General features: G+C 47.4%; 1 protein-coding gene across 2 annotated transcripts in view; it reads right to left on the bottom strand.

Annotated features, from left to right (window-relative positions):
• The window catches only part of FAM149A (family with sequence similarity 149 member A), a 427,025-nt gene that overhangs the window by 49,979 nt on the left and 359,948 nt on the right, over positions 1–17,098 (bottom strand). For both annotated transcript variants that reach the window (XM_086962548.1, XM_086962549.1), the window contains exon 8: positions 2,170–2,321. In XM_086962548.1, coding sequence (XP_086818674.1) covers positions 2,170–2,321 — 152 coding nt within the window. The remainder of the gene's footprint in view (positions 1–2,169; positions 2,322–17,098) is intronic.

The following is a 17,098-nucleotide window of genomic DNA, read 5'->3' as shown; positions in this document are numbered from 1 at the left end:
CGGTCAGGGTGCATTGTAGGTAAAAGGTAGAACATGCCCTGATGTGTGTGGCATGTCCTGATAGTGAATTGCAGCCATTTTCGTGTTTCACTAGTGCAAGGCTACCTGTTCCCCATAGGCCAGAATGGGCAATTTGAATATAACATCTTATAATCCTAACTGACTCAGGGAACAAGGTAGAAATTCGAGTTTAGTATGCCTGAAATCAGAAGGATAAAATACATCTTTTAGTGAAGTTGGTGTTAACATTCTGTGTTTGAAAATACCATTTTAGAAAGTAGGTATTTTTAAGCCTAACTGTCAAAGCCTGCCTCTGCTAGGTTGTGTATGCCTTGTCTGGAGTTTGAGTGACAGGGGCTGGGGGATTCCAGGAGACAGGGTGAGTCAGCAAAGGGCTGAATAGACCCAAATGCATGTAGAGTGAAGGGAGGGGAGCGCATGGGACATGAATAGGGCTGTGCCCGCCTTCCACAATGCTGGCTCCACCTCCTGTGGTGTGTCCCATGTCCTTGGCCTACATTGTCAAAGGAAGAGAAATAGTCCTGTAAACAAAGTGCTCCAGGACTGAACAGAACTGGTTTGGACTGTGCACAGACACTCTCTGCCTTCAGAGACAAAGGATTTTGGTGTATAAAAGAGGGGACACAGACCCCAGAACTTTAGATCACTTCTGAGAATCAAGACGAACCTTTGCTGAGGAGAAGAACTAGGAATCTGAAGGAGGAGACTGCAGTGGTTGCTTCATTGCCAAAGAAAGGAGAAGAGGACTGAGTGTGCTTTTCATCAACTTGAAGAAAAATCTCCAAGGGCTTGAACTAGAGCTTGCCTCCTGCCTGAAGTCTCAGGGATACAAGACTTCACCAACCAGCTCCCCCCTGAATTCCCTTGCTGGGAATTGAAGTGCCTGCTGTTGTGCTGGGCCTTCTGAGAGACTGCGTGTCACTGGGAGCTGGAAGCGCGACACGACGAGAAGCGTGTCCCCGCTCCAGCAGCTGTTGCCACATCACCGAAGAAGCGAGCTGCCGCTGTCATCATCGCATCGCCGAAGCGCGGTGCATCACCGGAGAAGCGTGTCGCAGGGCCTGTCGCGGCTCCAAAGATCATCGAGTCACTGCACGGCCGCCGAGCATGCACGCATCGCATCAACGTTGTCGCACCATGAGCAAGACGACATTTTGTCGCATTGCACCGGAGAAGAGTGTCACATTAAGGTACCATCTTGTCGCATCGTATCGGAGAGCAGTAAGAAACTGATGCATCATCTCCCCACACAGTAAGGAAGTGAGCATCAACTCCCCTGCACAGCAGTAAGGAATCGTCACATCCACTCCCTTGAGTGTAAGGAACCAACGCATCACTCATCCCTGCGACCCTTTCGTTTTCTTTGTGTTACGCATCCAAGGTACAGTGAGAGTAAAGTGTTGCATTTACAACTTGAGAGAACGGAGCTATTTTTTACCATTTTAAAGTCTATTTTTGAGGTACAGTATTGTGGATTTTTGTTGTTTGGTCTTGTGCTCGGTCTGTATAAAAAACATATTTTGATAAAACAACCTGTGGTGTCCATCTGTAGTGTTGTCACTGTATTACTGTATGTTTTCACAAATGCTTCACACACTGCCTCTGAGTTAAGCCTGCCTGCTCGTGCCAAGCTCCCAAGGGAGTGAGCAGGGGTTATTTTAGGAGTGTAGCCCTTTACCCTGACTAGTAGCAAGGGTCCCTATTTGGTCAAAGGTACCTACCTCTGCCAACTAGAGACCCCCAAATCTAACAACTATCTACTACTTTTAGTCAAAGTTGTATTTGTCCCATCTCCAAATAAGCTGCTATTGAAGGTCATATATCTAATTAAAGCCGTACTCTTTTGCATTGTGAGTAACCCTGGAGGAGGGTTGAATTTTGTTTTTCTTACCTGCAGTTGTTTTGTTGCAATGGGAGATACCTAATCCCTTCATGGGAATGTAGACATGTCTTACCCGTTCCAACTTATGAATATAGATTCAAGTTGGTACTTCATTCATTCCATGCAGAGATGGGGGTTCAACATGTAAGGAGTAATCTCATGACAAACCTTATTTTCTGGCACCTTACCCATAGAACCCATTGGACACAAAAGCCACACATAATAGTTTAACATCCAACAACAAACACTTACATCCTTTTATTTACCTGTGATGATGTAAAATGAGATCCAAAAGATATACTTCTTGCCTCTGAGCCCCTTGATGGAGGGACACCAGAATCTGCAAGTACACGGGAAACTGGGATCTGCAACACTTTGTTTCCAGCACCTTTCAGCTTCTTCATTTCACTGTCATCTTCTGCCACGGTGACCACAAAAAAGAGCAGGTTAACACATTTCATTCACATAACAACCACTTTTTTCAAAGTATTGTTCACACCTTAAAATGTGTATGACCGTAAAAACTGTGTTCTGCAAATATGCTTATTGAGACTAATCAACTTGCAACAGGAATAGCAATGTCTCCAAACACTATACAAATACAAAAAGTCATTGTCCAAAAACACAGCATTCCTAGAGTAGAGTTCTGAGGAATACGATGCTACTCTACACTTAATTTCTCATGGACTCACAAGAGAAGATCATTATTTTCTCAGAAGATGCAAGGTCCAATAAGCAAAGTACATTTCCGCCTTACCAATGAACACTTTAAATATGATAACACTGCTACACTTGCCACTATATCATACTCTCTCTTTCTTGTCATACATCTGTAAAAGTAAAGAGATATTGCTGTTGAAAGAAGACCCAAAGACCATTAAAATAAAGTCCCAAATAATTTTAAAGGGAGTTTTCAAAGGTAGACAATCACATGCTGAAATGAGGGCTGAATGTTGTCCAATGCAGTAAGAAAGATAATTTCTTCACATTTCAGATTGGCCTCCCTGAACAATTATCAATATTTCTTTAAACCATAATATATTGACGGCTGTAGTGGATTGCAATGTTTTATTCTCTGTGACACCGATATGTTTACTATGCTGCCTTACTATGTATTATGCAATTGCTAAATAAAAACTAGTTACAAAAACACAATATCCACTGATGTTATGTGCGCCTAAGGTGAGCGTGGCTTCACGATTATACTTGACCCTGGTTACAGGCAGGTCGCTCCCCACGCCGCACAACTACACCTGTGTGTCCTCTGACCCACTGCTTCCACTGCCGCCTCTGTTGGAGCATGCTCTGCGCTTGTTCTGCCCCTTCTCTATTCAGCCTCACTGTATTTTATGCCTCAGTTCCTGTAGTGTGTTCATCGTTTCTGCCCTTATTTTGACTTTTGTACTGTGACTGTGATTTTGTTTTTTCTACCCTCTTTTGCCTTCTGTACCCCTTCCACCGCTTTCCCGCCCCTGCGTCCCCACCCCCCTGCTCGCCCATTCGCCGCCCCGCACCCGCCTCGCAGCTGCTCCTCCCTCCCACCTCACTTATATGGCGGATGCACCGCTGGGGTGCCGAAGGCGCGCCTAAGGTAAGCCCGTCTGCGCCCATCCGCGCCTGGACCACGCTCAGCACCAGAACCCCTGGCCCCCGCAATCGCCACAATGCATGACACCGCTACGATGCCACCACCCTCGACGCACTCAACATCGGATGATCACACACCTGCTTCCTGGCTGCCCCGAAACACACGCAAGGACCCTTCTACTGCTGGGACTGCAGCTTCACCAGCATCCGATCCGCAAATCCACCCACCAGGGAAGAACCCAACGACCTCAGATGCATCCTTCTCAACACCCGCTCTGCCCACAATCACGCCGTTGAACTCTGGGACCTACTCGACTCAACCTCCCCAGACATTGCCTTCCTAACGGAGACCTGGCTGAACCCCTCCTCGGCACCTGACATCGCCATAGCCATCCAGGACGGTTACAAGATCACCCGCAGGGACAGCACCAACGGAGCAGGAGGAGGAATCGCCATCATACACAGGAACACTCTCAGAGTCTCGACCAACACTGACGACACTCTCAGCACCGCCGAACACCTACACTTCCAGATCCACACACATCCCAACACCACCCTCAGAGGAACCCTTGTCTACAGGCCCCCCGGACCCTGACCACAGTTTAGCGACTCCATTGCCGACTTCGTCAGTACACACGCCCTCGCCTCCACAGACTGCATCCTTCTCGGGGACCTTAACTTCCACCTCGAGAACAACAACGACCGCAACTCCGCCACCCTGATCGACAACCTCGGACTCAGACAACTCGTCACAATGCCCACCCACTCCGCTGGTCACACGCTTGACCCCATCTTCTCAGCAAGCTACCATGTCCCCTTCAACCACACCACCAAACTCCACTGGACCGACCATCGCTGCATTCACTTCACCTTCCGGAAATCTACCACGCACCACTGCACCCAACAGATCATCTGCCGCTGCTGGAGCAAAATCACAGAAGAACAGCTAACCACCACCCTCGCCTGGAGCCCACCCACCGACCCCAACACAGCCGCCCGCAACCTCAGACAATGGATGGAGTACTGCGCCAACATCCTCGCCCCGTTCAAGAAACCATCCAACAGACACACCAGCAAGAAAGCCAGCTGGTTCACTGAAGACCTGCAGGCCTCCAAGCAAACCTGCTGAAAGCTACAGAAGAAATGGTCCGTGAACAGACACCGGACAGTTACGCAGCCCACAAGTATGCCACCCGCAGAGACCACCTCCTTATCAGATCCGCCATAAGGGCCTCCTTCAAAAACCGCCTAGGCAACAATGCACACAACAGCAAAGAGCTCTTCAACATCGTGAAGGAACTCTCCAACTCCAGCTCCAACACCAATGACATCCCACCTTCGCAAGACCTGTGTGACTCCCTAGCCACCTTCTTCCATCGCAAGATCACTGACATCCAGGACAGCTTCAACATCACAACCACCCCGACAACCACCGAGACCTCCATCCCCACGGCCACCATCCACACCGACCCCCTGCTCGCCTGGACTAACATAAACGACGACGACACCAATAAAATCATGAACACCATCCACTCCAGATCTCCGTCAGACCCATGCCTACACCAGAACTTCAACAAAGCCAGCACCACCATGGCACCCCATCTCCGGAAAGCCATCAACATCTCCTACGAGACAGCGACCTTTCCGGAGAGCTGGAAGCACGCCGAGATCAACGCCTAACTCAAGAAACCTAAGGCTGACCCGTAGGACCTCAAGAACTTCTGGCCCATCTCCCTTCTCTCGTTTCCGGCGAAGGTCATCGAGAAGACCGGCAACAGACAACTGACCCACTACCTCGAGGAGAACAGCATCCTGGACCCGTCCCAGTCATGGTTCCGCAGCAACCACAGCACCGAAACTGCCCTCATTGCCGCCACCAAAGACATCAGGGCCCTGCTGGACAATGGAGAAACGGCAGCCCTCATCCTCCTGGACCTGTCAGCCGCCTTTGACACTGTCTGCCTCCGCACCCTAGGCACACACCTCCACGACACTAAGATCCAAGACAAGGCTCTTGACTGGACCACCTCCTTCTCTCCAGCAGAACACAGAGCGTCCGCCTCCCCCTTTCAGCTCCAAAGCCACCGAGATCATCTGTGGCGTACCCCAGAGCTCATCCCTCAGCCCAACATTGTTCAACATCTACATGGCATCGCTCGCCCACATCGCCTGACTGCATGACCTCACCATCATCCCCTACGCCGACGACACCCAGCTAATCCTCTCCCTCACCAAGGATTCCCTCACCGCTAAAACCAACCTATACGAATGAATGAAAGCCATCACTGAGTGGATGAAGAACAGCCGACTGAAGCTAAACTCGGACAAGACAAAAGTCCTCATCCTCGGCTCGACCCCCTCAGCCTGGGACGATTCCTGGTGGCCGACCGCACTGGGAACAGTTCCAACACCCACCAACCACGCACGCAACCTAGGGTTCTTCCTCGACTCTACTCTCTCCATGACAAAGCAGGTCAACGACTTCTCGTCCTCCTGCTTCAACACCCTCCGCATGCTCCGCAAGATCTAGAAGTGGATCCCCACCGAAACAAGAAGAACGGTCACCCAGGCCCTCGTCAGCAGCAGGTTGGACAACAGAAACGCCCTCTATGCAGGAGCCTCGGCCAAACTCCTGAAATGACTCCAGTGCATTCAAAACGCCTCTGCTCACCTAATCCTTGACATCCCTCGCTGCAGCCACATCACACCCCACCTGAGAGACCAGCACTGGCTCCCCGTCAACAAGAGGATTACCTTCAAGCTCCTCACCCATGCACACAAGGCACTAACACTGGACCAGCATACCTAAACAGACGACTCAGCTTCTACACCGTCAACTGCCAGCTCCGCTCTGCCGACCTCACCCTCGCCACAGTCCCCCGCATCCGAAGACCGACCTCCGGCGGCAGATCATTTTCCCACCATGCCGCCGGGACCTGGAACACCCTCCCCATCCTCCTACGGCAGACCCAGGACCTGCTACCCTTCAGAAGACTCCTCAAGACCTGGCTTTTCGAGCATTAGCAACATCCCACTCCCCCCCCCGCCCACCACCCCCCAGCGCCTTGAGACTCTCACGGGTAAATAGTGTGCTTTACAAATGTCCTGATAGATTGATTGATTCACATTATCTCTATGAATACACTTATAAAGCTATGATCACTACTTATTCCTAGTCTTACATTATATGTAAGCATACTATCAGGTGGCCAAAGATCTTCTGGGACTTGTCAATGGCCAATGGCAATCCCCAGTCAGGTACAACATGTTTATTGGAGTTGTAAAGGCATATGCTCACACTACAGTCAGGTTAAAAAGAGAAAGCACAGCAGCATTTTTATGAGGTGGGTTGACTCTGGAAATAGGAAAACTATTAAAAATAATTAGGATGTCTGGGCCAATGAATTCCTATCCAAAGCTGTGGGTAGGGATCATGTGGAGACCTATGTTCACTCTGAAATTACTCAAATCACTTTTTACAGTCAGATTTTTGCTCCATTGCTCCAAACCATAATCATTTCCAAAACTGATTGCAATGATGCATTTCTTACCGAAGCCATATTACCAACCCTGACACCTTTAAAACACCCTCCTTACTCGAATACACATTCAACAGCAAAAAAACAAAAAATACAATCAGATAACCCCCTGCTTTGATACCTCCACTGACTACCAGAAGAGTAAATTATTACATTCAAAATCACCTGGATGACGTCTAAAGCCCTGAAACGTCAACAACTCACCTAGCGTCAGTCCTCTCAATATCTCTCGCAAGACAAGATATTTGAGGAACAAAGAAGCCCTTCACCTGGAAATCAAGAAATTAAAAACCTGACAAGAGTTCCATTGCTAAGAAATTCCCACCCAGATGAGATCAGACGAGAAAACAACATCGGCACCTTCGAAAAATGTCTAAAGTGCTCCTAGTCTTCTGCTTAATTTTACAACTAATTTTGAAATAACCCTCCTGTTCTTTCCTTTATCCCTCCTCTGTCATTTTCTCTTGTACCACAGCTCTTTTGCTCCTCTACTCCAAATAAATTAGCCACTCTTTTACTAAAATGTTTTGTTCCACACCCACCCCGGGGAAACGTTTTTGTCCTCTGTAAAATGCTCCAACACCCCTGGGAGTAGGGTAGCGCTTTATGAAACGCCTTAAATAAATAATTAAATACATTGTCTCCAGAGATTCATTGAGCCCCAGGATTTTGTCGATGGCTCTCGTCTGAAAACTTGTCAGCTATGATCAGGTGTAATTCTATGAAATATGAATACGTAATTGTTCACCTCAGGGCGCTGCAGAAAGTTTGGGGAGAAGATACGATTGTCCAGTTTTCACAATGTGGGGAGTAGAGACGGTGGTGGACATGTAAAGAAAAATATTTTGCAACTGGAATAATTAGAGTTACTCAAAACATAATTTCTGATTTCCTAATCTTAATCTTCCCCTTTACATTTAAATGTACTACCAAAAAAAAGGAATTCCGTATTTCTGTTAATACCGTACATGTATGCCTGCAAAGTACGATAGTTATAACATTTGCCATTTGATTTTGGAAAGTTTAGTAAACTCTTCAGCAGGTTTTGTTTAAAGAACAGTTATAACTTAGTCACAAGCTAAATCTTCCTTATAAATAATCTAATGCTTTCCTGGTGGATTTCTGGTCCTTCGCCTTTTGTTCATAAATGTTTTTGCAGCACCGTTACTATATGGACTAATCTTTGATGGCACACAAAAACTAAATCTGAAAACAAATCCTAGCAAGGGGGCCCTGTTTGGGTGCTTTGAATGTCTCGAATGTTCCACTTTCACACACATCCACTTGGGCAACGAAAGTTTAAATATACGATAAAACACGTTGTAACGTCTATCTCTACCCAATAGGCGGCGGTATTGTGCAAAACATGGGTCACTACTCAATCTGCAAAATGTACGTGAAAAGTTTGGCAGCTATTTATACGCAAGCCGCTGGTGTGTGAATCTGGGATGATGGCAAGCAAATGCACAGAGTATCAGTGGTATAGAGATCCCCTGGAATTGTCATGAAATGTATAGAAATATTTGAAACTGGTTGCCCCTAAAATAAAGCAACAGCGGTTTTCTAAGTTAAATAATTAAATGCACATGTACCATCGTATTTGGTTACCACCGCGCAAGAGCTATCAACATAGAATCAGAAGTAGTGTCTGTTCATAACCAACCATCTGCCTGATGGTTCCTGGTCCCAGTGTAGCCGGGTTTAGTTTCACACTCGTAACTTCTAATCCTAGCTGTAGCAGTCAAGTTTCCCTATCTAATGTGAGACTCAACCAGTGGTGGCTGGTGACATTTGAAAGTGGTGTGGCGTAAACTGCGTCGGAGTGCACCGGGGTGCATTTTCAAGCAAATTTGAGAGCAAGAAGGTTAATAAAGCTACTGTGAAAGTGCAGTTATACATTAATAAAGGGATGTCATATAACATGTAGATAGAAATGTTTCTGAAGCTAGACCCTGCCAGTGGCACGCACCTCTGAGCAATATATACGCTGTGTGCCAGCAGGGCCTAGCATCAGAAACATTTCTATTGTTATGTTTTTAAAGCCAAGCCCAGTGCTGGCACTCAGTTGTGTATGATTCTCAGACGAAATTAACTACCACAAATTCCGAATAAAAAGTGACTCGTAAAAACATGTTGCCAGGTACATTAACAAAGCACTATCGATTTTTAAAAATCTTTACACCTTTGCAGCTGTGGGCCCTGAAACGGGTTATTAAGCTTCAAGCGTTAAATTAGTGTTACCCAATTGTTTCAACAAGAAAAGCTGCTTACGAAACAAATAAGATATATAGCTGCCCGTTTTTTTTTATCCTCCAGCTTATCAAAAAAAGATTGGGAGGGAAATGGTGACACGCAGCACGTTACAAAGCACTTAAATTATATAGGCAAAAGGTGTCACTGTGCCAACATGCACGTATTGAGCAAGGCACACAGCAGTGAATATGCTGTCCTTGGTGGTTGCAGTTATAAATGTGCTGGGTGGTTTCTGCTAGATTCATCAAGGAGCCGTTTTGCGAGTCCTTAATAGCGATTGTTAAGGAATCGCTATTAAGGACTTGCAAAACGGGATTCATGTAGGAATCGCCAAATAAATAGCGATTCCTACACATTCCTTATTTGCGATTAGCAAATTGCTAATCGCAAAAAAGATGTAGATTTCAAGGGTGCCAGTGGTGTCCAAAGGACACCCTGTAGCACCCCTGAAATGAAAATGTAGAGCCATGTTGCACACACACATGTCCAATGGACATGTGTGTGTGTAACATACAACTGAGAAAAAAGCACAAAAGTACATTTTTCTCAGTTTTCGCTATTTACCACGAAGTCTGACTTTGCGTTAAATAGCGGCAAAAAATAGCGAATTCGCAATTTTTTATTGAGTCATGAATAGCATTTAAGGAATCTCAAATTGAGATTCCTTAAATGCGATCGCAATTTGAAAAATCGCATTTTTTTGTGATTTCTCAAATTGCGAGTACAAGACCCAATGATGAATTTCAAATGCCATTTTTGCAGGCGCGAACAGCCGAATTCTGCGAATCGCACCGTTTGCGCCCGCAAAAATGTTTCATGAATCTAGCTGTTTGTTCCTTGTTTACATCCCAGCTGTACAGGCCATCCCACAGGTCAAGTGACAGCAGCCCTGGGGAGTGAGGCCATGCTGTCTCTCATCCATCTATCGGGAGGCGATGTGACAGCCTTCAGGCATGGGGAATGAGACCATACTGTCTGCTTGGCACGTTTAAGTAAACTAATTCAGTTTACTTAAGTTCAAAGACGCCAGCGCTGCGGTGCGCGCGGGGGGACTACGCCCTCACGCCCCAATGGACGCACCGCGCCTGGACTCAACCAGTTCTGGCTTTTTAGCAAGCCAACATCGCCTTATATGTTGGGTGGAGAGAGCCACCTGGCCTCTCCCCTGCTTAAAGGTATCCATATGCACCCCTCGGGACCGGGTCTCAGTCCAAGGGGATAAATGGGTGGTGACCACACGTGATCACTTGCCGAGTGTATAACTAAGTGCCTGTGTGTCCCTGCTGTATAGCGCTGTGATTGGAGCCTACCGCTCATCCAAGGCCGCCTGTCACATTGGCGACTATGAAGTGTCGACTCATCGCTGCTTCCCGGACTTCTGCTGGCACCGCCATTCGCCCATCAAACTCCACCTGCTGCGGCCAGATACCACGTGTCGATGGCCTCAGGGCCGAAGATCCACATGGGGCACACCCGCCTGCCGCATTCCTACGTCGGTCTGCATTGCCTGCTGGCTGCCAGCAGCCATTGTGAACATCACGTCAGAAGAGGCATAGCATTCCCTTTCAACGTGACAGCATCGTCTCCAGTCCGCTGTGCTGCAGCGAGGGGTTGTGTGTGTGGTGTCACACCTGAACAGCGAAGAGGTGAGGCGATCACACTGAGGGCTGCCCTGCACAATAGTCCCTGAAGGCATGCAAAGAAACTACATAGAAAGCAGATAAAGTGACATTGCAACGTGGGACTGGGTAGTAAAAGAATTCCCCCTCTCCTTTGTCTGTGGTACTGCAGAACTGTGATTTGGCTCCAGGGGGAGAGAAGATCAGCTGAAAGAACAGAGGCCACATGGAATAGGCATCCCTCTTCCAGGTACACCCATCGCAGTAAAGCTCCGCTCCCAGTGAAAGTCAAGCACCCCACTGCAAGGCACCGAAGGCACACCTGCTGCCAGAATCACATCACTTATGGGGGACCCACCACCTCCCCAACCACCGTCGATGGCTCAAGTACCGCTCGTGCCATAGTCGAATGCCTCCGTGACCCCGCTACCACCTTTCAGCCAGTTAGATGACCCCGCCACTGCTGTATCTTGATGGAAACTAAGGCTAGGCTGCCTACATCACTACTTTCTCGGCACACAAGAAACGGATGGGGCTGTGAAGCGATCACTACTGATGCACTTCGGGGGCAATGAGCTGTACAAACTTTTCAAGACATTACCCAACACCAGCGAGGTTAATGACTACAATGCAGTGGTAGAAGCCCTAAACAGACATTTAGACACGCAGATGAATCCCGATTATGAGTGGTTTAAGCTTCGCCAAGCCAATCAGACATAAGCAGAGTCGGTAGACATGTTTTACGCCAGGCTGCGGAAGATCGCGACCAGCACAAGGAGATCCATGAGCAGATCATCCAGGGATGTAAGTCCCTCTCGCTCCAACGCCAAATACTCTGCCAACCGGGGATGTTGTTTGAAGAAATTCTGGTCCTTGCACGCTCACATGAACTTTCCAACAGCTCGGCAGACGAAATGGAAGCAGCCAGGATCAGGAATGCCAGTACATCAAATACTATGACAGCAACTTCCATTAAAGAGGAACCGGTGGACGACATTCAACGGCACCCTGGCCCAGTTCAACCACGAAACTAGTCGGGAAAATGCCCCAAAAAGTGTAAATACTGCAGCTTCAACCACAGGTCAGCAGACCACTGCCCAGTGAGAGGGCAAACATGCTCCAGATGCGTCAAGATCAACCATTATGCCAGTGTTTGCGGAGGCCGAAGGGGGTGGCAGAGAGGATGCAGTTGGAGAGGGTGCACCACGACCCTTTGCCACTTAACGCTCGAAGACCCCATCAACCTGGGAACACCCCCCACTCCTGGGGACACAGCACACTTTCAGGATTACGAGGACAACATCTTTGTGATCTCTTTTGGTTGGATGCTTTGGTCACAAGAGGGGTCCCCCCACCCATGTGCACAGTGCGTATCAACAATGTCCCAATCCAAACCTTAATTGAGCAAGACTGCAGCGGAGCGTACATACTTTGCCAGGATTGATGACTGGCCATCCTTGGGGATCAAAATCGCTTTTCCTCGCAAACTGGTTGATTATTCAATAAACAGCTTGCTCACGATTGCATTCACTTAGATCTTACAGACTACTTCACATGAATTACATCAACAATCTTGAGCTCCCCTGACACTTACTGATTCACTGACAGTCTTCAATCCTCGAAAGACGCCAAAGGGAACCCAACCTCTATTGGGCTGTCATCCTACCCCTTGTCCTGAAAAAGACCCGCCACAACGCCTTAATAACGCCTTGTCAGGGTCTAAACATCGACAATAATATATGGCTCAGATCTATCAAGTCTCTTGGTTTAAATCAAAAAGCGACTGTGCTATTCACCAGAGCTATTGTTCTCGCTTACGTTCTGACCGCCCTTAGTTTTTTTCCCCTGTTAATCTGTACATAATTTCACCTGTTATATATGAAATGCACTGCACCACTGTTACTGAGCAGCAAATGTCACTATAATATATGTTATCCTATATTGCATCTTGTTTTGGCAGCCTTAAATATTTGTAAATATACATGAACGCTTCAAATTACTTAAAATAATATTCTTTGCAAGCACCCATTAGCCAGTGTTTTGTTTTGTGTTCCAACATGCGTGCTATTCTTTAATTGATGCAAATGATACTATTCTTTGACTTGGTTACCTCGCATAAAGCAACTACTTTTTAATTTATTTATTACTTGCAAAGCAATTGTGCGTTCCCAACAGAACCATTGTAGCTTTTTTTATATATGTACCCAGGTTCTGAGGGACACAGGGTTACTCTATTACATTTATACTCTATTCGACAACAGGGCATCGGTAAACGTAATGGACTCAGTCACTACAAAAGTTTGGAGCCCATCCTCCTCTCACCCCAAACTCTGCCAGAATCTTCACCTACGGGGATACAGAGCCTCTACCGCTGCTGGGCAAAATTGAAGTCAACCTCGCCAGTGAAGCGCATGGTGTCAGAACCCGGTTTCATGTAACCGAAGGCCGCAAGGGCATGCTGCTCAGTTGCCACACCGCTGAAAACTTAGAGCTCGTATTCTTTGCGAAACAAGTACACGATTTGCATGCGGAAGACTTGCTCCATGACTTCCCTCAACTATTCCATTGGCTTGGGAATCTGTAAGAATACAAGTTAACTCTGCACATTAACAAAACAATAAAGAACAAGGCACTCAGGAACAGGCGCATCCTGTTCCACCTCCGTCCCCTGGTCGAGAAATAGCTGCAAGACATAAAACGCCAAAGGGTAATCAAGAAGGTCGAAAGTCGGGCCCTACCCTATGGGCCTCGCCCCAGGCCGTCGCACCGAAGCCTAAGCAGCCTGGTGCCATCCGGCTCTGTGTGGACATGAGGCTTCCCAATCAAGCTATCTGGAGAGAAAGACATGTGACCCTACCATGGACAACATTGTGGCAGACTTAAACAGGGCACAGTTGTTCTCCAAGCTGGATCTGAAGTCCAGATTTCATCAGCTGGAGCTGGCGCCCGAAAGTCGATACATCATAACTTTTTTCACATGCGGTGGGCTCCGATGGTACAATAGACTCAGTTTCAGCTTCTCCTCAGCGGCGGAGCTGTTTCAGAATGCCATCAGAGAAACTTTCTCAGGACTGGTAGGCATCATAAACCTGAGTGATGACATTCTCATGTATTCCCAGAGCCTGGAAGAGCCCCATGAGCAACTGTGTACCATGCTACAGTGCTTGGCAGATCCTGGCCTCACCCTACACCGGAAAAGTGCTAATTCTATTAGAACTCAATCGATTTCTTTGGATACGTGTTCTCCCGCGAAGGTCTCCGAGTTGATCCCAGGAAAGCAAAAGCTTTCAGGAGTGCCCCTGTGCCGCAAAACTCAACCAAAATGCGCACTTTCCTCGGTATTGTAACATACTGTGGAAGGTTCATACCTAGTCTGGCCATGCTGTCAGAGCCACTGCAGCAATTTACGAAGATTAGCGTGCCATGTTCGTTGGGTCCCTAGGAAGAAAGCACGTTTCAGGACATCAAAAAAGCATGGCTGGATCAGACCACAATGGCCTACTTCCACCCACGGAAGAAAACCAAACTGGGCGTGGACGCCAGCCCTGTGGGGCTGGGAGCCGTCATGCAGGATGGTGGTCAAGGGGAATATGTTCCAGTGGCCTACACGAGCAGAGCACTGTCGCAGACGGAAATAGGGACGCCCAAATAGAACGCGAGGCACTGGCTATCCAATGGGCCTGCCAGCACTTCCAACTCCACCTGTGCAGTCACCAGTTCAGGGTAGGGAATGATCATAAGCCACTCCTGCCGCTGTTCATTGGATCATCACACCTGGCCCCCCCAAGAATAAAACGACTGGCAATGCAGCTTTAAGTCTACTCATTTCAGCTGGTCTATTGGCCGGGCCAACAACACAGTGAACTTCTTATCATGCCACCCCTCACCAAGCACTACGAGAAAACAGGCGCAGAAGAAAAAGTGCAAGGAATGCTTCATGAACATCGTGGAGGATCATGCCTGCCCAGTGGCCGTCACCCGAGAGGACATAAAGGAGGAGACAGACGCCGATGGCGCACTGCGGAAGGTGAAGGACAAACTGGAAAAGGGACAATGGCACAGATTCTTGGAAGACGCCAAGCTGGTGTTGCCAGACGGGCAGAACACACACTACCAGCTCTGGAGGGCTCAACACAAACTGACAAACTGAGCACAAGTGGGCACAACACAAACTGAGCAGAAGTGGGTCTGGTTTGGTGCTATGCAGGCAAAGGATTGTCATTACCAAGAGCCTCCAGATTCAGATGATCACGCTTGCCCATCAAGGTCACTAAGGGGCCGCCAAGACCAAAGCCAGGCTCCGAGTAAAGGTGTGGTTCCCAGGCATGGATGAGCTCATGGACGGAGACCTCCGGTGCTGCCACCCATCCGCCATCACTGGCAGGGACCCTGCTCCAGCACCCATACTGACAGAAGCGCCATGCCTCACTCCGTGGGAGAAGGTTAGCATCGACTTCAGGAGTTTTCCCGACAGGAGAAACACCCTGGTAATCATAGAAGCATTCTCCAAATTTCCCGTAGTTGAACTTGTACTCTCCACCACATTTGTCCATGTATGACACACGCTGGAAAAGACTTTTGCAATGGTTTCCCGAAACAATTGAAGTCCGACAATGGACCCCCCTTCCAAGGGCAGGAGTTTCAAGACATCTTGGCACAAAAAGCCATCCACCACTAGAGAATCCCACCCCAATAGCCCCAAGCAAACGGGGAGGTGGAAAGATTCATGAGGACACTGAATCAAGCCCTCCGAATTGGAGAAGAACAGAACCAAGACGCTGAAGTGTGCCTACACCAGTTTCTCCTGGCCTACCAACAGACCCTACCATGGGGTGTGCCCCCGCAACTCTCCTCTTCTGACAGATACCCAGGGACATCATTCTGGAAGACACTGAGTGGGTGCCACCAAGCTCAGATGTAGAAAAAGTACAGCAAAAGCGGTGAACATCCAATGAGAAGGCCTTCAAAGCTTGTCATGCGAGGGCCCCATGCCTCCAAGTTGGATCATAAGTAGTAATTAAAGACCGCCACCCCTGATGTAAGTTCCATACACTATACAAACCAGACGTATCAACAGTAGTCCAGGCCGATGGGATTATGATAACTGTCAGACGAGGACGACATGCGGTCATGAGAAACGGGTCTTGGTTCAAGGACGTTTCTCCAGACACCACCCCTGCGAGTGTCTGTGGGTGAGCAGGAAGCAACCTGGAGGAAAATGAATATTCGCCTTGTGTGGGTGATGGAGCAGGCATGCAGCTCAAACCCCAACAGATGACCGGAGAACCATCCGGAGGCGTTGAGTCTGGCAGTCAAGCGCGAGAGTGGCAGATGGCACGGACCAAAAGTACCTCAGTGGAAGATCATGCTGGGGACAAGAGCAGAGGGGGTGCGAAGGAGTCAGCAATATCAGCTGCGCCTAAACCAGAAGCTAAGAGACTTTGTCTGTAACTGTGTATAAAGGTTTTGGCTATATATATATATATATTATATATATATATATATATTTAAAAAAAAAAATATATATATATATATATATATATATATATATATGAACTTGCAAGGTTTACCGTAGTAAGTAACACACGCACTCAAAAGGGTACAGCTTGTGAAGGTTTATTCCCAAAGTCCCGCAACGCGTTTCAGCACCGAAATGCCTTGTTCACATGATTAACCTTATCCGAGTGAGAAGCAGTTTTTAAGTACAAACCAAACAATCACAAAGCGTAGTAAACATAGAAAAAGTACACTATGTTCAAGGAAACTTTGGCGGCCATTGTTAAATTATTGTATCATTTAAAACAATATTTAAACAAACATGATCACGAAATGAAAACTGTGAATAAGACTGTTTTAACTGTTATATATATATATATATATATATATATATATATATATATATATATATATATATATATATATATATATATACATACACATACATATATATATATATATATATGATCAGGGCTGTGGAGACGCGGCCGAAACGCGTCATGCTGACCAAGATGGTGGAATAAAGCTCTTTTGAAAGAGAATCCAGTGTGTTTGTGGTCTGTACCTGTTCCTTCGCTACCAGTGGCTATTGGCTAAGTGGCTATTGGCAAGCGGAGTACAGGACTACTGGAAATATTCTGAGGAGGAAGAGGCACAGCGAACCATTATGGTTTAACAGGACTACAACAACCACAATGCCC

The sequence above is a fragment of the Lissotriton vulgaris genome, chromosome 3_1 (genome assembly GCF_964263255.1).
Source record: "Lissotriton vulgaris chromosome 3_1, aLisVul1.2, whole genome shotgun sequence".
Lineage (NCBI taxonomy): Eukaryota > Metazoa > Chordata > Amphibia > Caudata > Salamandridae > Lissotriton > Lissotriton vulgaris.
The sequence above is the reverse complement of the archived record's forward strand: the minus strand, read 5'-3'. Positions and strand labels throughout refer to the sequence as shown.